Below are 23,853 nucleotides of genomic sequence, written 5' to 3' on the forward strand. Positions count from 1 at the left end.
GGGCCTGAACAATTGCCCCGCCCATCGCCCCGCCTGGGGCTGCGAAGAGTCCGTAACGCGCCTTGACCACAGACACGCTCACCCCGCACGTCACAGTCCCTGTATTTCTCTTTCGGAAACTTTTCTGTTTATTAACTGCAACACAGTGTAGTCAAGAGATCAGTCAAACAAAGACAACAGACGACTTGGTTTTCAGGCAAAGTTATTCAGCAAGATCCTGTAGGTACAAACTCAACCGGAAAAATATAAATTATAAGTTTATTTAGGAATGCCCCCCTAGCGGAAACTCACAAGTCCAGCCAGGCCAGACTCAGTTCAGAATACTAGTGCACAGCTTTCAGATGATTGCAATAAGTGCTAAATGTTTTTAACATTAACAGAAAAATGAATATAAATTCTAGAGTCTATTAGGATGTAGTGTGTAAGAATGTGTCTGTGAAACCAGCATCCCCATCGATGTTATGACTTCAATGAGCAACAACAATTAACCAGGAAAAAAAACCTGTCAGTAGTTTTCAACTTTAAATCTGAAAAACAATATAATACAAGTAGTGTCCAGCTCTAATACTAAGGGCTGGATTCTTCTCTCACACTGGTGTAAATCAGAGAACAATCAGGCCCTGAGTATTTTCCATTCCTAAAGGTGTGTCCTTGTATCAAACCAAGTATTCATGGCAGAAATTTAGGGGTCCACTTTAACTTCCTCTTGCAATTTTAGGGGTGAGGATTATTTCTTTGTCCTTAAGATTTAATAAAACTGCTACCCTAAAGCACTGCTCTATATGTAGGGGCTTCTTGAATGTTAATGACTACAAGATTGTAATGTGTTGACAGGTGGCTCTAGTTAGATCAAGGACTTCTGCTCCTTCATAGATCTCTGGAATCTGGACATTTTCACTTTTCACATATTCTCCAATATTTCCACACTTCTTTAGAGGGCTCTACAATTCTGAGTTGCCTAGGCCATGATCTGCACCCTCTGAGCTCTATGGGAGTTTTGATATGGACTTTAATGAGAACAGGATCAGGCCTCAAGTGAACTTGTTTTTTTTTCTATAACATAGAATCATAGAATATCAGGGTTGGAAGGGACCTCAGGAGATCATCCAGTCCAACCCCCTGCTCAAAGCAGGACCAATCCCCAATTTTTGCCCCAGATCCCTAAATGGCTCCCTCAAGGATTGAACTCACAACCCTGGGTTTAGCAGGCCAATGCTCAAACCACTTCTCATTGCTCTGTATTTTAATCATGCCATGGTTTGACTTCCTCTGTGCTCCTCACTTGTCCCTTAAGATTGTTTCCGTTGGAAAAAAGATGTCCTTTTAAATTCCTTTAAAAAACTGGCTCATGCCAGTGGACTTCGGTGACCTCTTAGCTGTTCAAACTTCAGTACGGTTCTTGGTCTCCATTTGCTACTTTTTGTGTTTAGCAATAGCCTGTGCAGCTGTCAGAAATTCACTGCTGGTCTTTGCATTAGGTTCTGCTCCTGCCGCCTTCTAATTGTATTATTTTAAAACAAATCTATCTGTATAGGTTGCTATGCAGAGTTCTATACTGGTTTGTAGTGGACAAGAGGAGACTGAATGGAATAAAATTTGGTTTAAAAGAGCAACTTTTACACTCAAGGAGTCCCAATGCACATTCTCTCCCAGCCTTGGCCATTTCAGCTTGTTTTATTTAGAGGGGAAATGTTGACGCTTTCCTTGCCTAAGAGGATCTCCTTAACCCTTAGAACAAGTGAAGAAAGGTATACTCATCCTCAGCTCCTTCCCCCCAATACTCCAACTCCATTGCACTCAGGCAACCCCCTGGAGACAGCCCAGCCCAAATACCACCCTTCCCTGCAGCTGGCTGTATTGCTCTCTTGGATCTGGCTCCCTTCTGGTTTCCTACCCAGTCCTGCCTAGACTAGATCAACTCACCTTCCACACTTTCAGGATCCCAGCCCAATGGATCCTGTCCCAGCCAGTGAAACTGGTCAAGTGGGGAGTATTTGCCAGGCCTCAGGAACGTTTTCCATCAACAAAATATAGTGAGACTGAATCAGGACTCACTCATGGCAGAAGTCCCAACCTCCCACCAAGCCACTACCAGAAACCCTCCCCACTCGCCAGATTACTGCCCCTAAACCTGGAAAACCCTAAGAAACCATCAGAGGCAAGTGCTACAAACAGCATTTGTGATACTGGGTGTGTTGAAAGGGACACACCCTGCTATATTCAACACATTTTTAGTAACATAGGTTACTAAATCTATGAGCCTTGTTTCAGATCTAGAGAAACCTGATTCACAGGGGGAGGCGTCAACAAATCTGCTCCTACATGTTGAAGAAGATTTTCAGGGGTTCACTGTTCTCACTGGAGTCATTCAAGCAGGGACAGAAGTATGGGTAAAGCTTTTCTGTGAAAGTGTCCATGAAAGTGTAGATATGGGACATCTTATTAGCATCATAAAAGGACACCTGTCCTCCCTCATAGTCCAGATACACCCCAATCCTAGACAGGCTAGTGCTCAGGGTCAGACCTCTCGCAGGTATATCCAAAGCTTTAAACTTATTCCTGTTCCTGAGCCTTATAAGCCAGTATCCATCCCTGGGTGATAATGTGTTGTTCCCTTTCCGGTTGATGGACTCTTTGACCACCCCCAAAGTCCATTTGGTCTTGTTCTCCACCTCCACTTCCCAATAATGTTTTCCTGAAGTGAATCCTTCAGACCCCAGGACAGCTACACTGGAATCAAACCTCTCTGGGGTATCTGGGAGCATCTGCTTTGTGTCATCATGTCTCACGCAGCGCAGATCTTCAGAGAGAATGAGGTTTGGATGCGCTGTCTTCGGGTCCAGAATCACCAAGGAAAGACCTTGGTAGAAAAAGAAAACATGGTTAGCAGAGAAAGCATTTTAACATGGTACTTTCTACAGAGTAACCAGGGCCCTGGGAATGCTGCCAAAATGTCCCAGAACTGAGAAATTCTCCTCTTTCCTGGGGGCCTCTCATCAGCAAGCCAGAGAATCAGAGCAGACGGAGGAAGAAGAGCTTTACACATAGCTGGGTTCGTCACCAAATCGTTCCAAAACGACCCAGCAAGGTAGGTGCAGCCAAACCAAAGGAAAAACTATGGGGAAAATCTATTTGGGGGAGATTTCAGAGTAGCAGCCGTGTTAGTCTGTATCCGCAAAAGGAAAAGGAGTACTTGTGGCACCTTAGAGACTAACCAATTTATTTGAGCATGAGCTTTCGTGAGCTTTGGATGCATCCGATGAAGTGAGCTGTAGCTCACGGAAGCTTATGCTCAAATAAATTGGTTAGTCGCTAAGGTGCCACAAGTCCTCCTGTTCTTTTTGCGGATACAGACTAACACGGCTGCTACTCTGAAACTCATCAGATAGTCCTTTTAAGTGCTTTCACTCTTTAATCAGATTACAACGTTGCTCTCCCACAAAATACCTCTTAGCCTAGAGAGAAAGGAAGCCAGCCATTTTAATCCTACACCTTCCACTGATTAGCACTACATTTCTCAAGCCATATCTAACAAGGGTTCCCAAACATCCATCACCACATTCCTCCACCTCTCCTATTTTACAAATGGGTTAAGTGAGTACCTGGGAGGTGGCCCAAGGTTATAAAAGAAATTTATAGCACAGCTGGGACTAGAATCCAGGAAGAGCCATGTCCCATCTACAGAGCCTCTCAGAAAACATATGCCAGATCATCTGTTAAAGCTCTAAAATAGAGTTACTTCTAGTAGCATAGATACATTAACAAATATTACAATATGCTACACATATGTAACTAAAGTGTAGAAAAGTGTGTGTGGGTATATTGTATCATCTGAGAAATAGCGTGATTGTGTCTTGCATGTGCTGACAACAGGATGTCAGAAATGTACAATTATAATTTCATAACAAACTTGCATGATATTATATTGCATTACTTGAAACACAGGATACAGCCTTGTAATAAAATCATAAAGCATAGACAAAGGAGGGTGGAGTTAAGTTTTGCAATTTCCTGAATTTACTATGACTTTGCAACCTTAACATTGCTTCATGGTGCTTTTTTTGTACAGAAGATATTACATATCCCCCCGCCCTTCAAAAAATGTTAAAAAAATATTAAGGTTGTAAAACCAACCACTCAAATGTTAGGAAATATCAGAATTAAGGTTTCTGTTCAACCTTAATTGGCTCCCTTGTGCGTATGCATCATGATACTGTCTTTAATTACATGATCATGTGCTATTTCTTCCACAGGACTTCAGAGTGAATGAACAATTATTTCATTTTTGTTTTTCATTCTCCTCATTCAGGGTGTGGCCCCAAGCCTTATTTATTGCACACCATCCAAATCCCAAAACTATTAATTCTCTCCTGGGCATTTCTGTGGTGCTCTCATCATAGTATTTGATCACATACGTGAATGAATTTATCTTCCCAGCATGCCTCTGAGTTTTACAAAATCTAACAGTACTAGAAATATTTTAATAATTTTCAAAAATTAAATTTAAATGATTTTTTTGTTTAGATGTAAATCTTTCCCTCTAGTGCTGGGACTCCAGGCATATCAGCATGTTGTTATTGCATGTGAACTACAGATTGAAACAGACTAGAAACTATGGGGGAAACTGCATGTAATAGCTCATTTATCATTTTGAAAATCAGGATGGAACAGCAACACAAAAGGAAAAATAAAAGCCGGACTGAAAAAAAGCAGGAATGGGTCAAATGGCTGTAGCGAATAATGAAGCAATAGCTCATTACCTGGTCTGAGGATGGATTTCATTTCCTTCCATGCAGTGTACTGAATTGGACCCTTGAACTGTCCCAGGCTTAGTTCACGACAGACAAGTGCACCCAGAGATAAGGTGCTTGCTTTTTGCTCCAAGCTGTGTAGGACACAAAGCACGCTGCCTGTTAGATTGTGTTTACAGTGTCTGGTAAATACAGATGCTACAGATGCAGTAATGCTGCAAAAAACAATGCAGCATCTTTGGTAAAATGTTAAAGAAAGTTTCTTGGACTGGATTCAAGTCCTTTTGATTCCCCTTTCTGTGAACATTCTAGCAAACAAGCTGTACTGGCACTGGGACTAATTAAACCACTGTGTCCAATCTAATATGATCATATGATTACAAAATTGTGATAAATCTTGTACAAAGTATGCCTTGTGAGGTATCATTGGAAAAAGTTATAATCTGCTGAGTATTATTATCTTGTTGTACTCTGTGTATCGACATTGTGTGTGGAGTTATGAAATTTTGCTGTATGTTTGCAACTCAAACATATTGTGAGTCTGAGAAATGCCCACAGGTTAGCTCTTCAGCAACTGTAAACAAAAGCCTCTGCATGTCATTCCTGAAGACACCTCAAATGGGCACCTGCACAGAAGGTGCAAGCAAAAATTTGCAATTCATATGAAGGACTGATGGCAAAGCACAGACACAATTGAACTGCCTGATCCCTTGACACAGCAAAGATTTTTCCAGCAAAAAGGGTCAAGATATAAAAAGGGAGAAGAAAGGGTAGGAAAGAGGTGGCCAGGGTCCTATCTCTGGACTGGTGAATTCTAACAGAGGAAATTTTGAACAAAAGGATGGAGATCCCCAAAAACTATTTGGGCACCCAGAGAGACGTATAGAAAACTAGCAGATTGAACATCCCTGTTATCATTTTGGACTCACAAACTCTAATTCACCTGTAACACATTTTACCTGCTTTAGCTTCTAAATAACTCATTTCTTTTTCTTAGCTAATAAAACTTTAGTTAGTTTACCAAGAAATTGACTGACAACATTGTCTTTGCAGTGAGCTCTTGAGCATCCATTGACCTGGGGGTAAGTGACAGTCTCTTTAAGGTGGCTGTAAGAACCTAAAGATGGTGATTTTGGGTTTTAATAACCTTTAATCACAGACATCCAGTTCATCTGGGTGGTGGTATAGGTTGGAGTGTCTAAGGGGACTGTCTGTGGCTCCATAGTAAGCTAGTATAGATCCAGTATAGATCCAGTAGATCTAGCTAATATAGATCCAGTATAGATCCAGAAACACACACTTGTTGCTGATTTGGTTAAATCTAATTATATACTGCCAGTGAGGGAGTGTCTACCCCGTTCTTTGACAGTCTAACCTGAGACTGACTCTCTCAGCTGTGACCCATATCAGATATCGTGACAGGCACAAATACTTAGGATAAGCAAATCTGAAACCTGAATATTCACCAAAACTGAATTTCAGGTGGTGAAACTAATCAATAGCAATAGAAAGTGGAATTTCACACCCAATCGTGTAATTCAGAATTTACACTCTTTTCATAGAATCACAGAATCATAGAATATCAGGGTTGGAAGGGACCTCAGGAGGTCATCTAGTCCAACCCCCTGCTCAAAAGCAGGACCAATCCCCAATTAAATCATCCCAGCCAGGGCTTTGTCAAGCCTGACCTTAAAAACTTCTAAGGAAGGAGATTCTATCACCTCCCTAGGTAACGCATTCCAGTGTTTCACCAAGAAAAAAAGTTTTTCCTAATATCCAACCTAAACCTCCCCCACTGCAACTTGAGACCATTACTCCTTGTCCTGTCCTCTTCTACCAATGAGAATAGTCTAGAACCATCCTCTCTGGAACCACCTCTCAGGTAGTTGAAAGCAGCTATCAAATCCCCCCTCATTCTTCTCTTCTGCAGACTAAACAATCCCAGTTCCCTCAGCCTCTCCTCATAAGTCATGTGTTCCAGACCCCTAATCATTTTTGTTGCCCTTCGCTGGACTCTTTCCAATTTATCCACATCCTTCTTGTAGTGTGGGGCCCAAAACTGGACACAGTACTCCAGATGAGGCCTCACCAATGTCGAATAGAGGGGGACGATCACGTCCCTCGATCTGCTCACTATGCCCCTACTTATACATCCCAAAATGCCATTGGCCTTCTTGGCAACAAGGGCACACTGCTGACTCATATCCAGCTTCTCGTCCACTGTCACCCCTCGGTTCTTTTCCGCAGAACTGCTGCCTAGCCATTCGGTCCCTAGTCTGTAGCTGTGCATTGGGTTCTTCCATCCTAAGTGCAGGACCCTGCACTTATCCTTATTGAACCTCATCAGATTTCTTTTGGCCCAATCCTCCAATTTGTCTAGGTCCCTCTGTATCCTATCCCTGCCCTCCAGCATATCTACCACTCCTCCCAGTTTAGTATCATCTGCAAATTTGCTGAGAGTGCAATCCACACCATCCTCCAGATCATTTATGAAGATATTGAACAAAACCGGCCCCAGGACCGACCCCTGGGGCACTCCACTTGACACCGGCTGCCAACTAGACATGCAGCCATTGATCACTACCCGTTGAGCCTGACAATCTAGCCAACTTTCTACCCACCTTATAGTGCATTCATCCAGCCCATACTTCTTTAACTTGCTGACAAGAATATTGCGGGAGACCGTGTCAAAAGCTTTGCTAAAGTCAAGAAACAATACATCTACTGCTTTCCCTTCATTCACAGAACCAGTAATCTCATCATAGAAGGCGATTAGATTAGTCAGGCATGACCTTCCCTTGGTGAATCCATGCTGACTGTTCCTGATCACTTTCCTCTCATGTAAGTGCTTCAAGATTGATTCTTTGAGGACTTGCTCCATGATTTTTCCAGGGACTGAGGTGAGGCTGACTGGCCTGTAGTTCCCAGGATCCTCCTTCTTTCCTTTTTTTAAAGATTGGCACTACATTAGCCTTTTTCCAGTCATCCGGGACTTCCCCCGTTCGCCATGAGTTTTCAAAGATAATGGCCAATGGCTCTGCAATCACAGCCACCAATTCCTTTAGCACTCTCGGATGCAACTCGTCCAGCCCCATGGACTTGTGCACGTCCAGCTTTTCTAAATAGTCCCTAACCACCTCTTTCTCCACAGAGGGCTAGCCATCTATTCCCCATGTTGTGATGCCCAGCGCAGCAGTCTGGGAGCTGACCTTGTTAGTGAAGACAGAGGCAAAAAAAGCATTGAGTACATTAGCTTTTTCCACATCCTCTGTCACTAGGTTGCCTCCCTCATTCATTAAGGGGCCCACACTTTCCTTGGCTTTCTTCTTGTTGCCAACATACCTGAAGAAACACTTCTTGTTACTCTTAACATCTCTCGCTAGCTGCAACTCCAGGTGCGATTTGGCCCTCCTGATTTCATTCCTACATGCCCGAGCAATATTTTTATACTCTTCCCTGGTCATATGTCCAACCTTCCACTTCTTGTAAGCTTCTTTTTTATGTTTAAGATCCGCTAAGATTTCACGGTTAAGCCCAGCTGGTTGCCTGCCATATTTACTATTTTTTCGACACATCGGGATGGTTTGTCCCTGTAACCTCAACAGGGATTCCTTGAAATACAGCCAGCTCTCCTGGACTCCTTTCCCCTTCATGTTAGTCCCCCAGGGGATCCTACCCATCCGTTCCCTGAGGGAGTTGAAGTCTGCTTTCCTGAAGTCCAGGGTCCGTATCCTGCTGCTTACCTTTCTTCCCTGCGTCAGGATCCTGAACTCAACCAACTCATGGTCACTGCCTCCCAGATTCCCATCCACTTTTGCTTCCCCTACTAATTCTTCCTGGTTTGTGAGCAGCAGGTCAAGAAAAGCTCCCCGCCTAGTTGGCTCCTCTAGCACTTGCACCAGGAAATTGTCCCCTACGCTTTCCAAAAACTTCCTGGATTGTTGATCAATAGCATAAATCATCCAATCTGGGAATGAGAATAATACCACGTGACTTATGTATGGCACCAACCCCACACAAATTCCATGTTCTGACTATTCACATCGTGCTGTTTGCAAACAATCTGCAGACCAGCAATCATTTGCTGAAGAAATTTGTGAATAATTATGAACAGCTAAATTTGAGAATTTCACAATTTGTTCATAAATGGTTTTGCAAACAGAAAGAAGCAAAATTTGTCAACTAAATGATTTGTTATGAACTATTTGCCCAGCTCTAACAGAGACTGAAGAATCCTATAAACATGTACTTACTGTTCCATGAAGGTTTTTATGCCCTGTCAAAGGAAAAAAAAAGAAAGGTAAGAAGAGCTATTTATTAACTGTGTCATTCTGTATGGCACATGTTAATAGTATTTAGAACCCCAGCAGCCAGCTATATGTTGTGGTGGAAAGGAAATTGACAGTTTTTTTGAACTCTCAAAGGAGAAGATGACCCTGACCTGCCACAGCCTCTTCCTCTGAAACTGTCTCTATCCTTCCTCCAGAGCATGTTCCATTTCTCCCTCCTGGCCAGGGTCTGAGGGGTGATTTCAGCAAACATGCTTCTCAGGATATTTGGTATTTCACAGCTTGTTCTGGTTTTGATATTGGAGATGCAACCAATCCCTTAGAGGGAATTATGGGAAATGTCCTGCTTAGAAACAGTTCCATGAATATATTCTACTTTTTCTATTTCCTTTCTTGTGCTCTTTGGCTGGGATTGTCAAAGGGGCCGAAGGGAGTTTGGCACCCAAATCCCAAGGAAAGTCCATAGGAGTTGGGCACACTTTAGCTCCTTTGAATTTCTCAGCTTTTATTACACAGGACAAGTCAATCAGAATCCTTCCTTCCTGAGGTTTCATCTGCTCCTATTACTTATTCCCCAGCCAAAATCACAATCCATTGGCTGTCCCAGTGCAGGTCTTGGTATCAGGATTATCTCAGAGGATCAGGCTTTCAGGTGAGGAGTAAGCAGGAGAGCAGAACTCTTAACAAAAACAATTAGCCTATTTTCATGCACATTCCCTCCATAATAAAATCCAGGCATTAGCTTTGACAAATGTTTCTAAATAAATATTTTAAAGCATCTCATTAGGAATCAGCTGGGATAAGAACTATCAAGAGTTAAAAACCAATGATGGTGACTTGGATCACCCTTCTCCAGTTCTCCCTCCCATGTGCTCTGCAGAAGGAACTTCATGGTCCCCAAATTATTACTCTGTCAGTCTACACTTCACTCTGTGTTAGTGTTTAAGTCCAGATTTCTCACTGTAAGGAAGTCGATAGAACTGTGCTGGTAGAGCCGGGACTGAATGCGTAACACTGTCTCCTTGGCTCGCTGCCACTTTTCCTGGAGCTTGTTTAGATTCGCCTCCATTTCTTGGAGGAAGATTTTCCCCTCCTCTTGCAGCTCATTCATTAATCTTTTCTCCCTTCCATGCAGGAACTGGTGGAGCTTCAGAAACTCTAAGGAGATGTGGTGCTGAAGATGAAATTTGTTCTCCTGGAAAACACACACAGTTTGTTATTGGGAAATATCTTGTACTCAGCAGCTTCAGATAAAAACATTTACTCAGATAACTAATTGCTGCCAGCTCGTAAAGCACAAGTGACAAATCACTTGTTTCATATTTTATAATTGCCAGTGTATCCTGTGAACCATTTATACCTTCTTAGAGGATTGTAGAATCTGCTTTACAAGGACAGACCCTTGGTCTGTCAAGTCTGCTATTGAACTCCTGCCAGGACAAATACAAAACAGTTACTAACATGTTCTATAACTTTTGTTCTTCGAGATGTGTTGCACATGTCCATTCCACTTTAAGTGTATGCACGCCCAGTGCACTATTGTCAAAGATTTTTCCCCTAGAGATACCCCGTTGGGACAGCGCATACATTATTTACCCTGTTAATGCAAAACACAAATGTTACTAGTGGTCAAAGCATTATCCTCAAGAAGCAAAAGAGGATGCAAAACAGGCAGTGCTGAGCAAACCTCATGTTATGAAAGTCTGGCCCATCTTCAACAGGTGCTTCCTGATTGTGCTGCTGCCTTGAAACTCATTAATATTGCAATAAATGTAAGGTTGTTTCAGGAGCAACTGTGTTTTTCCAGTGAGACCTGGTGAAACGCAGTGAATCTGACTGAGTTCACTTTGAGTTAGTTTGAACTGCGAATCATAACCAAAGAAATATTCCACAAACCTTTTTGAACCCATTAGAGCTGGTCAGGAATTTTTTGATGAAATGATTTTTTGCCAGAAAATGCATGTTCATCAAAACTGAAACTTTCCATGGAAAAGGGCCAGTTTTGGTGAAAATTTTGTTGGGAAGGTTTCTGAGGCCCAGGAGGGAATTTCTGGGCAAAGCGAGAGAGATAGAGAATCTGTACTGCAGGCTAGCCAACAGCCTGGTGATTAGGACACTTGCTAGGATATGAAAGATTTGGGTTCAATCCCCTGCTCTGCCTGATTTACAGCAGGGACAAGAAGCTAGGTCTCCCACATCTTAGGCAATGCCCTGACCCCCAATATTACACTGTGAGAAGTCTTGGTTTCATCCTGCTCTGGAATGGGAACAATTTCTGAAGTCTTGAAAATATTTGTGGGACAGGAAAAACATTTCCCACCCAGCTCTAGAACCGATAGCGTACACTTTGCAGAGCTCTAGAAATAAGCAGATCTGGGAAGAATGGTAGATATTTATAACTGTCTCCTGGTTACATCTGATGGAGCAGTTTCTTTACTCCGCACATTCAGGAAGCTAATGATCCAAACTCTACTCCCATTTAGCTCCATTGCTAAGAAATTAAGACAGTGTGCAGTTTTTGTAGGTAATAGAAGATGTCTTGGGTGCATTGTCAGGTGTGAGGCCTTCAGCAGTGATGGGGAAACCTCAAACATGCAGAGGTTTGGTTCAAGTAAGGCCCCAACATTCAGATGTTAATCAGACTTATCCAGACCTTTGGGATTTCTGTGCAATGGATGGATGAAATGACCTCTTGAGGTCCCTTCCAGCCTTACATTTCTATGATGCCCAAAACAGCTGAACATGCATATTGGATTCTGGAAGATGGGCTGTTGAGGGACTTAGTGGGCAAAGCCAATGAAGTTCTCTCCAAGTGCTTTTTTGAATGCCCATGCAGCAAAGGATTTTTTTAATGCAGGCACATTTCAATGTGCATTAAGATGCTTAATATATACATCCGCATATTTACCACACATCATTTTATTCTTAGTAGTAAACGGACTACTCACGCTAGACTCTTTGTTCTAATAAGAAACCCCTAAGTGCTGTTCTCATCAAGAATGCCACCTGAAGTGCATTAAAATCAGGTCTTTTTGAATGAATGCTACTCACTTTGTGACAAGAGATCTTCTCTTGCTGGGCATTCTTCAGAGTCTTTAATTCCTGCACAGTGGCCTCCAACTGAGTTCTGGTGGAGATCAGCTTTTCCTGTTGGTATGACAAACACAGGCATTATGTTGTAACGTATGTAGTTATTTATACTAGCTGAAGCTAAATGGATGTCTGGGAGATGGACCTAATGAGACCTAATTTTTCTCTTGCAGTTTTCCACTTGTTATGTTGGAGATCAGTTGAGATTAGGGGTACCAGAGGCACTTAGATTATTCTCTGTAATCTATGGAAAGACAACAGGAAATAGGTCAGTGGTTCTCAACCAGGGGTACATGTACCCCTGGGGGTATGCAAAGGTCTTCCAGGGGGTACATCAACTCATCTAAATATTTGCCTAATTTTAAAGCAGGCTAAATAAAAAGCACTAGCAAAGTCAGTACAAACTAAAATTTCATACAGACAATGACTTGTTTATACTGCTTTATGTACTGAACTCTGAAATGTAAGTACAATATTTATACTCCAATTGTTTTATTTTGTAATTATATGATAAAAATGAAAAAGTAAGCCATTTTTCAGTAGCAGTGTGCTGTGACACTTTTGTATTTTTATGTCTGATTTTGTAAGCAAGTAATTTTTAAGTCAGGTGTAAGTTGGGGGTATGCAAGACAAATCAGACTCCTGAAAGGGGTGCAGTAGTCTGGAAAGGTTGAGAGCCACTGGGTTAGGCGACCTCAGTCCACAGCCTCCCTGCAGGTAGGACTGCTGCTGGGCAGTGGAACCCTTGTGGGGGGAAAAGAGAATGGCAGACACTAGCCCATGAATATATAGCCTATTGCTGATCATATTTGGTACTTCTCTTTTAAAACGTTGTTTCTTTGATGGCTGCTGCAGCCCTCCAAACCCAGGTTACTGTCCGCCAAACCCAGGTTACTGTCCTTGTGGATCAGTGCAGCATTCCCCTTCCCCCTTTAAGGGCATCATGCATGCTATCTACTCCATACCACTGTGAATGTCTCCCTGAACTGCTCCAGGAACAGGCCAGCAGGCACTCTGCCTCCTGAGATCAGTGAGACCCACCTAGGGCTCCACCTCTCCCCCATCCCAGAGAGCACAAGCCCTCCACTTCTGAGGCCATACAAAAGGTAGGAAGCAGAGGAGATTCCTACAGCCCACCTTTAAGGAGAGCTCAATACACTGGGGAGATACCAGCAACTTCCCTTAGCGTCTTCATCACTGCACAATAGTTAACTAGAGTCCTAAGCAGAATTTAAAGAGAGACTTTTGGCTGGGCAAGCTTGAATAATTAAACACAAATCCAGTCCCTCAGCCAATATCTGTCTCAGATCCCTTTGCTTTGAATGCAAATATATCTATAGAGGAGCTTTTCATCCCTCTCGCACTATCTCCTCCTGACAATGAATTCTGCAACAGTCATTACTGTGGGTTTGTGGTGTCACAGTCTGTTGTCATGGAAATTATCATGACATCACACACTGAGCTTTCGTGACCTCCCTGCTGGACAAATTTGAGAAGGAGCAAATATCTCTTCCAGTGTAAACATCTGGACAAATCAAAACATGTGGTGAGAAAGATTAGTGAAAGCTAAATCGGGGTGTGATGAATGGTGAATAAAAAACTTGCCCTCGTGACTAGATCTTACCCATTAGGATCTGCAGAATCTTAGTTTTTAGGAGTTTTTAAATGAAGGTTTTAGCCCTCATGGTTGGGAAGATCCCCTTTGAATGGGTCTCGTGTAATCAGTTGCAGTATTGTTTTCTTGAGTCTGCAGTTACACTGGATAACGGTGAACTGCCAAAGGCCCAAATCCTACCACCAGTATACAGCCTGAGCAGCCTGCTCTGTGCTGGGGACTTACTGAAATCCCCAGGTCATTCAGTGGAGCCAGTCACTGTTTGACACTCCAGCCTTAGGGCTAGACTAGCATCAGCAGCACCTGTGCTCCCACCACATGAAGGTGTGAAAGGAATACCTTGAGAATACAGACGCTATACAAATTCAGTTTATATGTTTTAAATGGCTTTTGTCTTGACAGGCTTTAAAGTAACTTCCCTCTACCAAGATGAAGATGCCAAAAGATAAGCTGCTTGCCTTATAGCCCAGTGCTAAAATAGAAAAAATTACTGTACATTCATCAGTTCTAAAGGAACTGCAGGTGATGAAACTGGACATAGGTTTGAGAACTTATCTTTAACTTTGCTGCTGGGTGAATGTTGAGTGATTGGTTGTTGCTAGGGTTCTTTTTTCAATCAGTTATTTTTATATGATTTTGATTTTGAACTTTCCTGTAAACTGGTGACACAATGTCATCTCAAGGCCTTTCCACCTGGTTACAACCAGGCCAGCTTCCCCAAAGTGGTCTCACGCATACAGAGTTTTGCTAATTTTGAGGGGTCACAGATGTCAATCTCTGTGGTATGCAAAACACTGCATTTTTTTTCAATGACTAATCTAAGTGGGACTTTTCCAGGTGGACACTTGCGAAGAAATTACCCAATTAGAAGCTCGTTGGAGTAAGTTGCATGGCTCCAAAGTTGGCCCAGACTTGATTTGTCCAAAGAGCTTGGAGGGAGGCCTTGCAAGACTGAGCAAGCAAAATTTTCAAACTATAAGATCAAGGATAAGGTCAAGAAGCTTTGTCTTTTGGGTCAACAAGCCACTTGAGGCAAGACTGGCCATCTTGGGGACATGAAACCATGACATCAACAAACAGCCTTTAATCAACACCCAAATAAGGCCCTTTAACGTGTAGCGTTGCATCAGCAAAACATCACCATCTCTTTGCCTGCAGGTCCAGCTCTTACTCTACAAGAGTCCAGACTGCAAGAATTGAGAGTTCATGAAACCCTGTTATCTTATTTTTCCTTTTTGTACTTTTATTAGCTGGAAGACATCCCAGCTGCTTAATATTTTTTAATTTTGGTGTGGGAAAGTGTGGTTATGACCATGCATGTGTGTCTGAGCACCCTCAGAAAGTTCACACAATGAAGGCACCAGAAATAAAAGTTCCCCAGGTTTAAACAGCTCTAAATATTGGATCATAAAATTACTCATTGGGATGTGTACAAAAGCATTGTGTTAAAGTCTGTATTATAAAAGAAGAGGACCTTGTTAGCCATCACATAAAAAAGGAATTCTAAGAAGGCAGCTCTGTAATTGGCTTCCATATTAAGCTCTTGATGAGCTTTAAATCCTGGATTTGATTGATTTAGGTGCAATTCTTTAGTTGGGATTGAAAACAAAACAGAGAACCACCTTCTTAGAATCTTCTCTAGAATTGATAAGGATTGATTATTTTTAGCATTCATTTGACTATTTAATTCCAATCCAATATTGAGACTAACGTGTGGATTTGATTTTGATTTTTAGTTTAGTTTAAAAGTACCAATAGTAGCTTAGATGTTTTCTCAGGAACTTCATGAGAAGCCCATTAATAAAACTGATACTGAGTCACATTTCCTTCAGTATACAATGTGGGTTCAGAACCTTTGAGGATATCAGCTAATCAATTTAAAAGCCTGAGCAGCACCCAGTTATTAGCTTTTGATAAGTAGATCACCCTGCTCCCAAATTCTTGCTACAGTGGGGTCCAGGGGCAGCCCCACTTGAAACTAGGTCTTGTAGTATGCAAGGATATTCCTATCCTGCATGGGCTCTCCAAATCCTGTTCTGTCCCCTACACAGACAACCATGCTGGTTCTGGGCCACCGCCATGGAAAGAGGAGGCAGAATTTACCCCAAGAGCAGTAGTGTTCATCACAGTGGAATGTTAACTCCACTTCATAACTGACACATTTCATAGTCATCCTTCAGCACTGGGACAGTGCGACTGCTGGAAATTAGAGTATGCACAGGGCTCAAGCAATTTTATCACCTAGTACAGCTGGATGATATGATGGTAAAAATACCTGCATCCTCCACGGCTTCCGCTTTTGCTACCACTGGCAGTGAATTCCAGCTATGAAATGTAAATGCAGCCCTTGGGTCTCACTTTTGTCCCTCAGAATTTCTAGCTGCCCTATAACCTAGGAGGCTTAAACCTTCACCCCACCTCCAGAGTTGTCAGCACTTCAAGCCCTGGTGATGAAGATAAAATCCTCTGGCTAGTGACATATTGCATGAATATTCATGTTTTAATTGCAGCATGGACAGTGCTTAGTAAGCAAAAATCATGACTCAGATCCCTAAAATCAAGAGAGTGGCTTAAAAATAATTATTTTTTAAAAAAATAATAAGTGTGGGGTTCTTTTTATTCACATCCTGGTTTTTGGAGCCTTTGGGGTTCACTTGGGTCATGTTTTCAAGTGTTTCTTCACAACCATGAAGGCTAGGATCCTGTTATTACTTTGAAATGAAAGCTGAGAGTCTCACACGATCATAGAATTCCAGAAGCCAGGACTTTAAGAATAATATCTAATATGGCAAGATTTTCAATAACATTGTGGGAGTTGGCAACACTGTAACGTATTGAATGTTCCACATTCTCTTCAGTGGAAAGGTCTCTCTGTAAAATGTGCTAAAGTAGCAGAGAATGTTTCACACCTTCCTTTGACTGAGCCTTACCACATAGAGCTGCACAGCGTCTGGGAGGAGTAGGAATTGGGAGCTTTGATCTTCAGGCTTCTGGGCATCTCTGCAGAGAAAACAGGCCAGTTTCCCATCCATCTTCCAGAAGAGCTTGAGAGGCTCGCCATGTTTGCTGCACTTCTGCTGGCATTTCCCTACGTGAAAGCCCTTGATCTTTTCCACTAGTTTTTCCAGCACTATGTTCCCTATGTACTGCCTGTCCAGGGACTGTGCTTGGCACTCTGGGCACAGGCAGACCTCCGCCCTGCCCCAGATTTCCTCAATACAGGGTCTGCAGAAGTTGTGGCCACAAGGCAAAATCACTGGCTCCTTAAACCATTCCAAGCACAGAGGGCAGGTCAATTCCTTGGTGAAATCTTCAGCTTGTGGCCCTGAGGGCAGGTCGGAGGAGCTGGTGCCAAGTAAGAGGTTTATTTTGCTTTCATTGTCACTTACAGAAGTGCATGAGGAAGAGGAGACGTTTGTGCTGGAGGAAGATGACATCGTGCTGGAGGGAAATGTCTTAGATCAACTACCAAGCAAAGACCACCCTGTCAGAAGGGAAATGACTGGAATGAGATGCCCCTTCCTAGCCTAGGGCACAGATCTCTGTAACCCAGGCATGAGGAGGATCTGCAGCAAAACTCTCCTGTTGAGAGGAGCCTTGGGGAAGAGATCTTTGACCAAGGCTGCACCCACCCACAAGCACAGTGTTAACCGCCCACGTTGGTGCATCAGCATAGTGTACATCCTGACACTGGGCCAGCCTTGCAGCTACTTAGGGAGTAATCAAATTTACCTGAGAGCCAGCCCTCAAGCTCACTCCCTGGTCTCCCACTAAACACTTGAGACTTTGCAGGTCGGTTGCAGACAACGCTCAACCCAGAGATGCGCACCCTGCGAGGAACTACCCATACAAAGTAACACAACCTATACAAGCATACACAGCCCCGCCCTATATCACCACGTACACACAACCATTCCCCAACCCCCGACCTCACAGATCTAGCCCCAGCACCGACAAAACCTTGCTCACCAGATGTATTACTGCACAAAAATGCATGTCCCAGCTACACTCCAGAACCTCCAGATATTCCCCAGCCCTAAAATATGCCCCAAACACACACACCTCATATCTCCTACATATACCAGAGAAATATGCAACAGAAACAACTATCCCTAAGTATGTCCTTGACACCCCAACTCACCACTACACAGCTACCTTCCACATATAGACCCGAGAAGCCCCAGTTTCCAGATATACCCCAGACACCATCACATACCAGCTAGGCATGCAAAAGTCACGTTTGGAAATGTAGGTCCATAGATGTATTTTTCACTGCTTCTTCACAGTGAGGTAATCATTTTAAAAGCAAAGCCAATCTAAATTATCCTTCTGCAGTCTTAAATCAGCAACCCTTGGTTTTGTAGCTCAACTGTCCTAACCGATAATCTCTGATATGGTAATAACTCCTCCCACTCCACACTGGTCAGTGATGGAGACTGAATCCCGGATCTTCAGTACTCAAAGTGTGAGTCACAGCTATTCGAACTAAGGAAGCACTGCCTTTAGTCGCTTGCACTAGTAGGCTTTTATCATCTTTCTTAGCACCAGCCAGAACGGAGAACTAAAAAAACACCTGGAACCAGTAGGTTACACTTTGCTATTAGCCACTCAGGATTTTTCAACACGTACCAACACTTTAGGACTCACTGAAAATTCCCTGCAGAATTTCAACATAGAGAGAGAATCCTGTACTAGGTGCTGGGTCTTCCGCTGCTCCTACCCCAGGCCCTGGTAAGATTCACAAGGAGAAATCGCCCTTGGCTACTTCTTCTCCATGCTTCATGGCCCCTTAAGGATGCATCCCCCTCACTGCTCCTCCTCCCCCCGGCCATGGGTAGGCTCAGGGAGTGAGCTCCTCAGCCATCCCCTCCTTCTTCTCACCCCAGTCCTCCGGAGGAACCTCCTCTTCCTCCAGCACTATGGCGAGAGAGTGTGAGGGCTCCTCTTTTGCTCTGATCCTTTCTTCCCCAGGGCCTACCCCCAGCCATCTGCAAGCCCCAGGCTGCGGAGCCATCTTGAGCAGAGCCCTGAGTCTGCTGGCAGCCTGCACCATGGCTCTGTGGTCCCAGAGTGAAGGGGAAGGCAGACTCAGGGCAGCTCCTCTCTGCTCTCTCCCAGGCCAGGCTGTGTGCATAACACCTCACTCGCAGTGGCACGCCAGGCACAGAGCTGCAGGGAACAGCAGCAGAGCTGAAGGGGAGGGATGTGAAGGGCCTAAAGGCTGGAGGAAGCCTCAGGCAGTCTGAAAAGTCAGCAGCTCTGCTGAAGAGACTCCCCAGTCTAGGGTTCACCTATCATCCTATCCAGAGACACCTCAGGGTACTCAGCCTACCCCCCACATCCAGCTATTCCACAGGAGACGCCCCCTCCCCACCCAGATATAGTGCACACAGGCTCCCCCACACACCCCTCAGCAAGGTGATGGATCTCCATGAGCCCCAGAGTCTAGGCCTCTATGTCTGTGTGGGAGATTTACCCCAAGGTGATTGGCCTCAACAAATCCTAGGGACCATGCCCAGCAAATCTAGGGAAGAGTTTTACCCTCAGAAGATGGCACTCGGTGAGCTCTGGACTAGGCCCACGTGGAGGACTTGGCAGACCTGCAAATGAAGCAGCTGTTAAGTCATGGGGTCTGGCCGAGCAGGGCCCTTAGCAAGCAATACCACAGGAAAATGGCACAGGCAAGGTTCTGGAAGAGGGTGGGCGTGCGGTGAGGGGCAGGTAGTTCCCCAGGGACCTGGGGACAGATGCTGGGAAAGGGTGGCCGCAGCAGGCAGGCACTGGGAGAGCTGAGGAGTTCATGGCTTTGAAGCAGACTGGCGGTGTTCGGAGGGGTGCGTGGAGTGCAAGGGAGGTTTCTGAGAGAGGACGGCAGTTAGCGAGAGGCAGAATGGCAGTTACTCGGTTCCCTCCCATGGAGGGAAAGGTTCTAGAAAACAGGACCCACCCAGGTTTTCCTAGGATGGCCCCTTGGCCAAGGTAGCTATCCTGGATGAAATGGTTTGGATGTCCTGGGTTTTTGTAGCCAAGATGTGGCAACTCTACACCCTAGTCCACACTGCCCAACATTTCAAGTGGTTACTCTGGGATGGGTCCTATCCCCAGGGAGGGGTGTGGAGGTAGAGGGAAGTTACAGAGTGAGCTTGCCCCCCACTCACCCCTCAGCAGCAACTCCTGGGCTCCTATCCTGTGGGGTTGGCAGGGCTCAGCTCCTCACCCTGGGTATTATGACCTGGCCCAAGTGCACAGCACTGCTCAGGTTTGACCTGGACCCCTGACCCCCTGTACCAGGTCACAATGCTACTCACTCAAATTTAGCTTGGGCACGCACACACACAGTCAGCAGGCCAGGCTAAACCTGACCATCACTGTGAGCCTGTGTGACAAGGGTCACTGTGCAATACCTGGAGCAGAGAGCCAAGGCCTGTAGGGCAGGAGCCACTTTAACCAGGACAAAGGGTTGGGGGGGTGTCAAAACAGGACAGTTCTGCTAAACCTGGGACAACTATTGGAAAGTCTGCTAGTCAGTGGGAAGCATATGAGTAGATAGTGTTTTCCTAATGACAGGAATTAATATAATGCTCAGTATTTCTACAATCTTAAATATCTAAAAGTACTGTGCGAACATTAGCTGTTTGGTGAGTCTATGAGGTCACAGAAACCTGGGGAGGAAGGTTATAGCTAGAGAGATGGGCAGTAGTAATAACATTCATATTTCAGAGTAGCAGCTGTGTTACAGTATATATGGCAACACCCATTGTTTCATGTTCTCTGTGTATATAAAATCTCCCCATGGTATTTTCTACCACATGCATCCAATGAAGCGAGCTGTAGCTCACAAAAGCTTATGCTCAAATAAATTTGTTAGGCTCTAAGGTGCCACAAGTACTCCTTTTCTTTTAACATATTCATGCTTACATAATAAATAAATAAATAATAATAGAAGTGTTACTCGCCCATTCAGTAATTAAAGGTGAACTTTCAGATCAATTTAGACCCAAATGTAGCTGCTGTGAAAACAAACTTTTGCAAAGCCTCACACATCAATAGAAACACTCCAGTGGATTTTTTGCTTAGAACTTTCAAAGCATACAATTTATTGTTAAAGACCTAACATTTCCCTCCCATGTTTGCTTCCCAAACATTGCCACCCTCTGCTAATGTGCAAGAATGCAGGAAAGTGATTGGAAACCTAATACATTTATACTCACTTGCTAATTTAGGGGATTGGAAAAATAGAATGGAGTTTAATTTGATACACTTTTCTTGGTTTTAAAATACAGATAATTCCTGTCTCTTACAGAGCATCAGCTCAACTGGAATATACCAGACTTTTCTTTATTCCTGTGTTTTCAGAAAAAGTTCTCTTACCCAGCCTGAGGTTAAAATTTCCATAATTAGAGAGCCTCTTTGAGCAAATGCTGTCTTCAAGTACAAAACCTTAAATGGGAGGAGATTACTTTGCACAATGTCTGTCTTCCTTGCCTGTTAAAAATAATTTCATGATTAAATGGGAAAAAGCGGTCACATCCTTTCAAAGCAGAGGGATGGAATTCCGTAATGTCTTTCATGCATGCTTGTTCTGCCTCAACAAGCTTGTTAGAGTCACGCCATCAGATCACATGGAACACACTGCAGTCACTAGGGTACCCTGCATCCTGGGCTCTGTCCCTGCCCCATATTAGTTCCTTATTGGGCACTTGCTCTTTGTTACACAAAGAAAATATTGGCTTTTTCAAGAAAATAAGGCCAGCAGGGGCCATTATGATCACAACAGGTATAGGATTTCATCCAGTAATTTCTCCATCAAGCCAAACAACTTCTGGTGGGGCTAGAAACTCTGTTTTTGGTGCCATTCCTTCCAGAATCTTGTTTCTTGACATACCTGAACACGGAGGACCACCACAAAGCTGGATACTAGCCTGGCTTTTGTGTTGGTAGTTGTTTGTAGGCGAAAGGAACCCTGGCTCTCCGTCCATGGTAGAATGGACTCACCAGGCCTCGACCAGCCTGCCTTTCTATAACACAGCACAACTACACTTGTGAGAAAGCGTAAGTTTGCATATATGCTGTGTTCTTTAAGTTATCCTAAAGCAAAAACACAGTTGCATAAAGTGGATTGTTCACTTGAATAAAATCTAGAGAAACTGATGAATTTCTCAAGTTTCAATTTGTTTCTTTCCCACCTGCTTAAATCTTATTTTACTGTTTTGAAAGAACAAAACAGTACAGACCTTAGTGTAACCTATAAGTTTATGCATGAAGGCTTTAGGTCATTTTCAGATTTTTTTTTTTTTTTTTTTTTTTTAAGTTAAATGTTAAGGGAGTTGTATTATTCTCCCAGCAAGGCTCTAAGAGCCAGGAATGAAAAGCCTACAAGAAATTCAAAGCAGTTGAACTACATGGTGGTTTTCCCTCCTGACACCTGGCAACAGCTTTATTTAAAGTAGGTATCTGCTAGTCTGTTTGAATGTTACACCTTCTCAGAGCCATTGGTGGGGCATTTGTATTGTTCTGGCAGTATTTCGGGCAGCCTCAACAATCAGACCTCCTTAAGTAACTCACCACGTATTTGTTTAATTTGTCTTCAAAGAACAAGTCTTCTCTTTCCTGATGGACATTGAAGAACGGACTCACTCAAAATCCTTCTGAAAAGTTGTCTGAAGACCACCCTTATTGACAATGTCTCAATTTCACTGAGCTGGTCTTCTTCCCATAGCTCCGCCCCCCCCATAGCGAAGTTGGGTGTTCCAGAAACACAAGGATCATCAAAAAGAACAGGAGTACTTCATCTGATGAAGTGGGCTGTAGCCCACAAAAGCTTATGCTCAAATAAATTTGTTAGTCTCTAAGGTGCCACAAGTACTCCTGTTCTTTTTGATGATACAGACCAACACGGCTGCTACTCTGAAACAAGGATCATCATTCAATTGACTCAAAACAGAAGCATGGTCATGAGGATGTCTTATAGGAGTTTGTGCAAGGACAGGGACTGGAAACTGCACCCGTATTCCCTTCCATGGCCCAGCACAGGCTCCCAGTCTAGGCTAAGGAGCCAGACCCCATCACTGCTCGTAGATAGAGACCCGTACCTCTTCCCCTCTTAACCAGGGTTTTTCCAGACTGCACAGTTCCTTGCCTACACAGTTAAGCAGTCTGGCTTGTTGGGCATAACAGATTGGTATTTGTGCTTTTGCTCTCTCTTCAGAGGTGATAAAATAGCAAAAGTGCCCAGTTACCACACAGCTGATTCTAAGCAAGCATTTATTCTTAAAGTAAACGCACTACAGAAAATATGCTAAAACAATAAAAGAACCTACATGCATGCTAATAAAACTTACCAGAGATCACCCCCCACAGGTGCTGTGGTTGGAGTCAGTCCTCCTGAGCTGAGGCTGCTATGAAAAAGAACCCAGATGGCACAGATCACCCTGTTTCTTTACACAACTTGGGCCTTTGATCGCCAGCCTTCAGGATCAGATAGTCAGTGGACAATGGTGCCCCCTCCTCAGGGTGTATCTTGCGTTAGATTTTTTTTTGAAGCCCAACTTTTAGATGATATTTGCATTTACCTCCTAGGAGTTCCATTTCACACATATTGACCTCAAAAGACCATTCTTGTCTACTACAATTTTCAATATAATTCATTAATCATCCAGGCCCACAATAATACAGAACATTTGCATTGAATACAATTGACTCCAAATGTACTAAATTCAATGGTGTGAACTGGCCATGTCTGTCACAAGGGGCAGTAGAGGCAAAAAGAGGGGGAGAAGGGGAAGTGTGTCAGGACAAAGCAAAGGATTGTTGGGAGCAGAGCTGTGCAGGACTTGAAGACAAAGCTGAGAAGTCAATGATCATATGGATCAGATCATATGGATCAGAAATCTCTTTTTACTTTTATCAGAAAGTGGAAAACAAAATATTTGAGCAGCTGCTCTTACAGCAAGGAGACTAATTCATTGAGAGACATATCGCATGCCTTGATGAACCCAATGCAAGGCAAGAAATGTCCTCTCTTCAACTTAAGAAATCACAACTTCCACAGGGTTTTTTTTTTTTTTAAAAGATATATTTAAGACAAAACGTCATTCTGTACAATTAA

General features: G+C 43.5%; 1 protein-coding gene across 3 annotated transcripts; it reads right to left on the bottom strand.

Moving 5' to 3' along the window:
- Nucleotides 1–111: 111 nt before the first annotated feature.
- On the bottom strand, nucleotides 112–23,789 carry TRIM69 (tripartite motif containing 69). 3 transcript variants are annotated; one of them, XM_073363194.1, is made up of 7 exons: nucleotides 19,287–23,789; nucleotides 16,676–17,229; nucleotides 12,092–12,187; nucleotides 10,002–10,235; nucleotides 9,005–9,027; nucleotides 4,761–4,885; nucleotides 112–2,860 (listed from the first exon to the last, which is right to left on the bottom strand). In XM_073363194.1, exons 2-7 carry the CDS (start codon nucleotides 17,180–17,182, stop codon nucleotides 2,319–2,321), a joined length of 1,527 nt encoding a protein of 508 aa, XP_073219295.1. In that variant the 5' UTR covers nucleotides 17,183–17,229; nucleotides 19,287–23,789; the 3' UTR covers nucleotides 112–2,318. The 3 variants fall into 3 exon arrangements, with proteins under 3 accessions (XP_073219295.1, XP_073219294.1, XP_073219296.1); XM_073363193.1 differs by having other exon boundaries at nucleotides 16,676–23,789; XM_073363195.1 differs by lacking the exons at nucleotides 12,092–12,187; nucleotides 16,676–17,229; nucleotides 19,287–23,789 and adding an exon at nucleotides 10,502–12,085.
- Nucleotides 23,790–23,853: the final 64 nt, after the last annotated feature.

This window comes from Lepidochelys kempii, chromosome 10 (genome assembly GCF_965140285.1).
Source record: "Lepidochelys kempii isolate rLepKem1 chromosome 10, rLepKem1.hap1, whole genome shotgun sequence".
Classification (NCBI taxonomy): Eukaryota; Metazoa; Chordata; order Testudines; family Cheloniidae; genus Lepidochelys; species Lepidochelys kempii.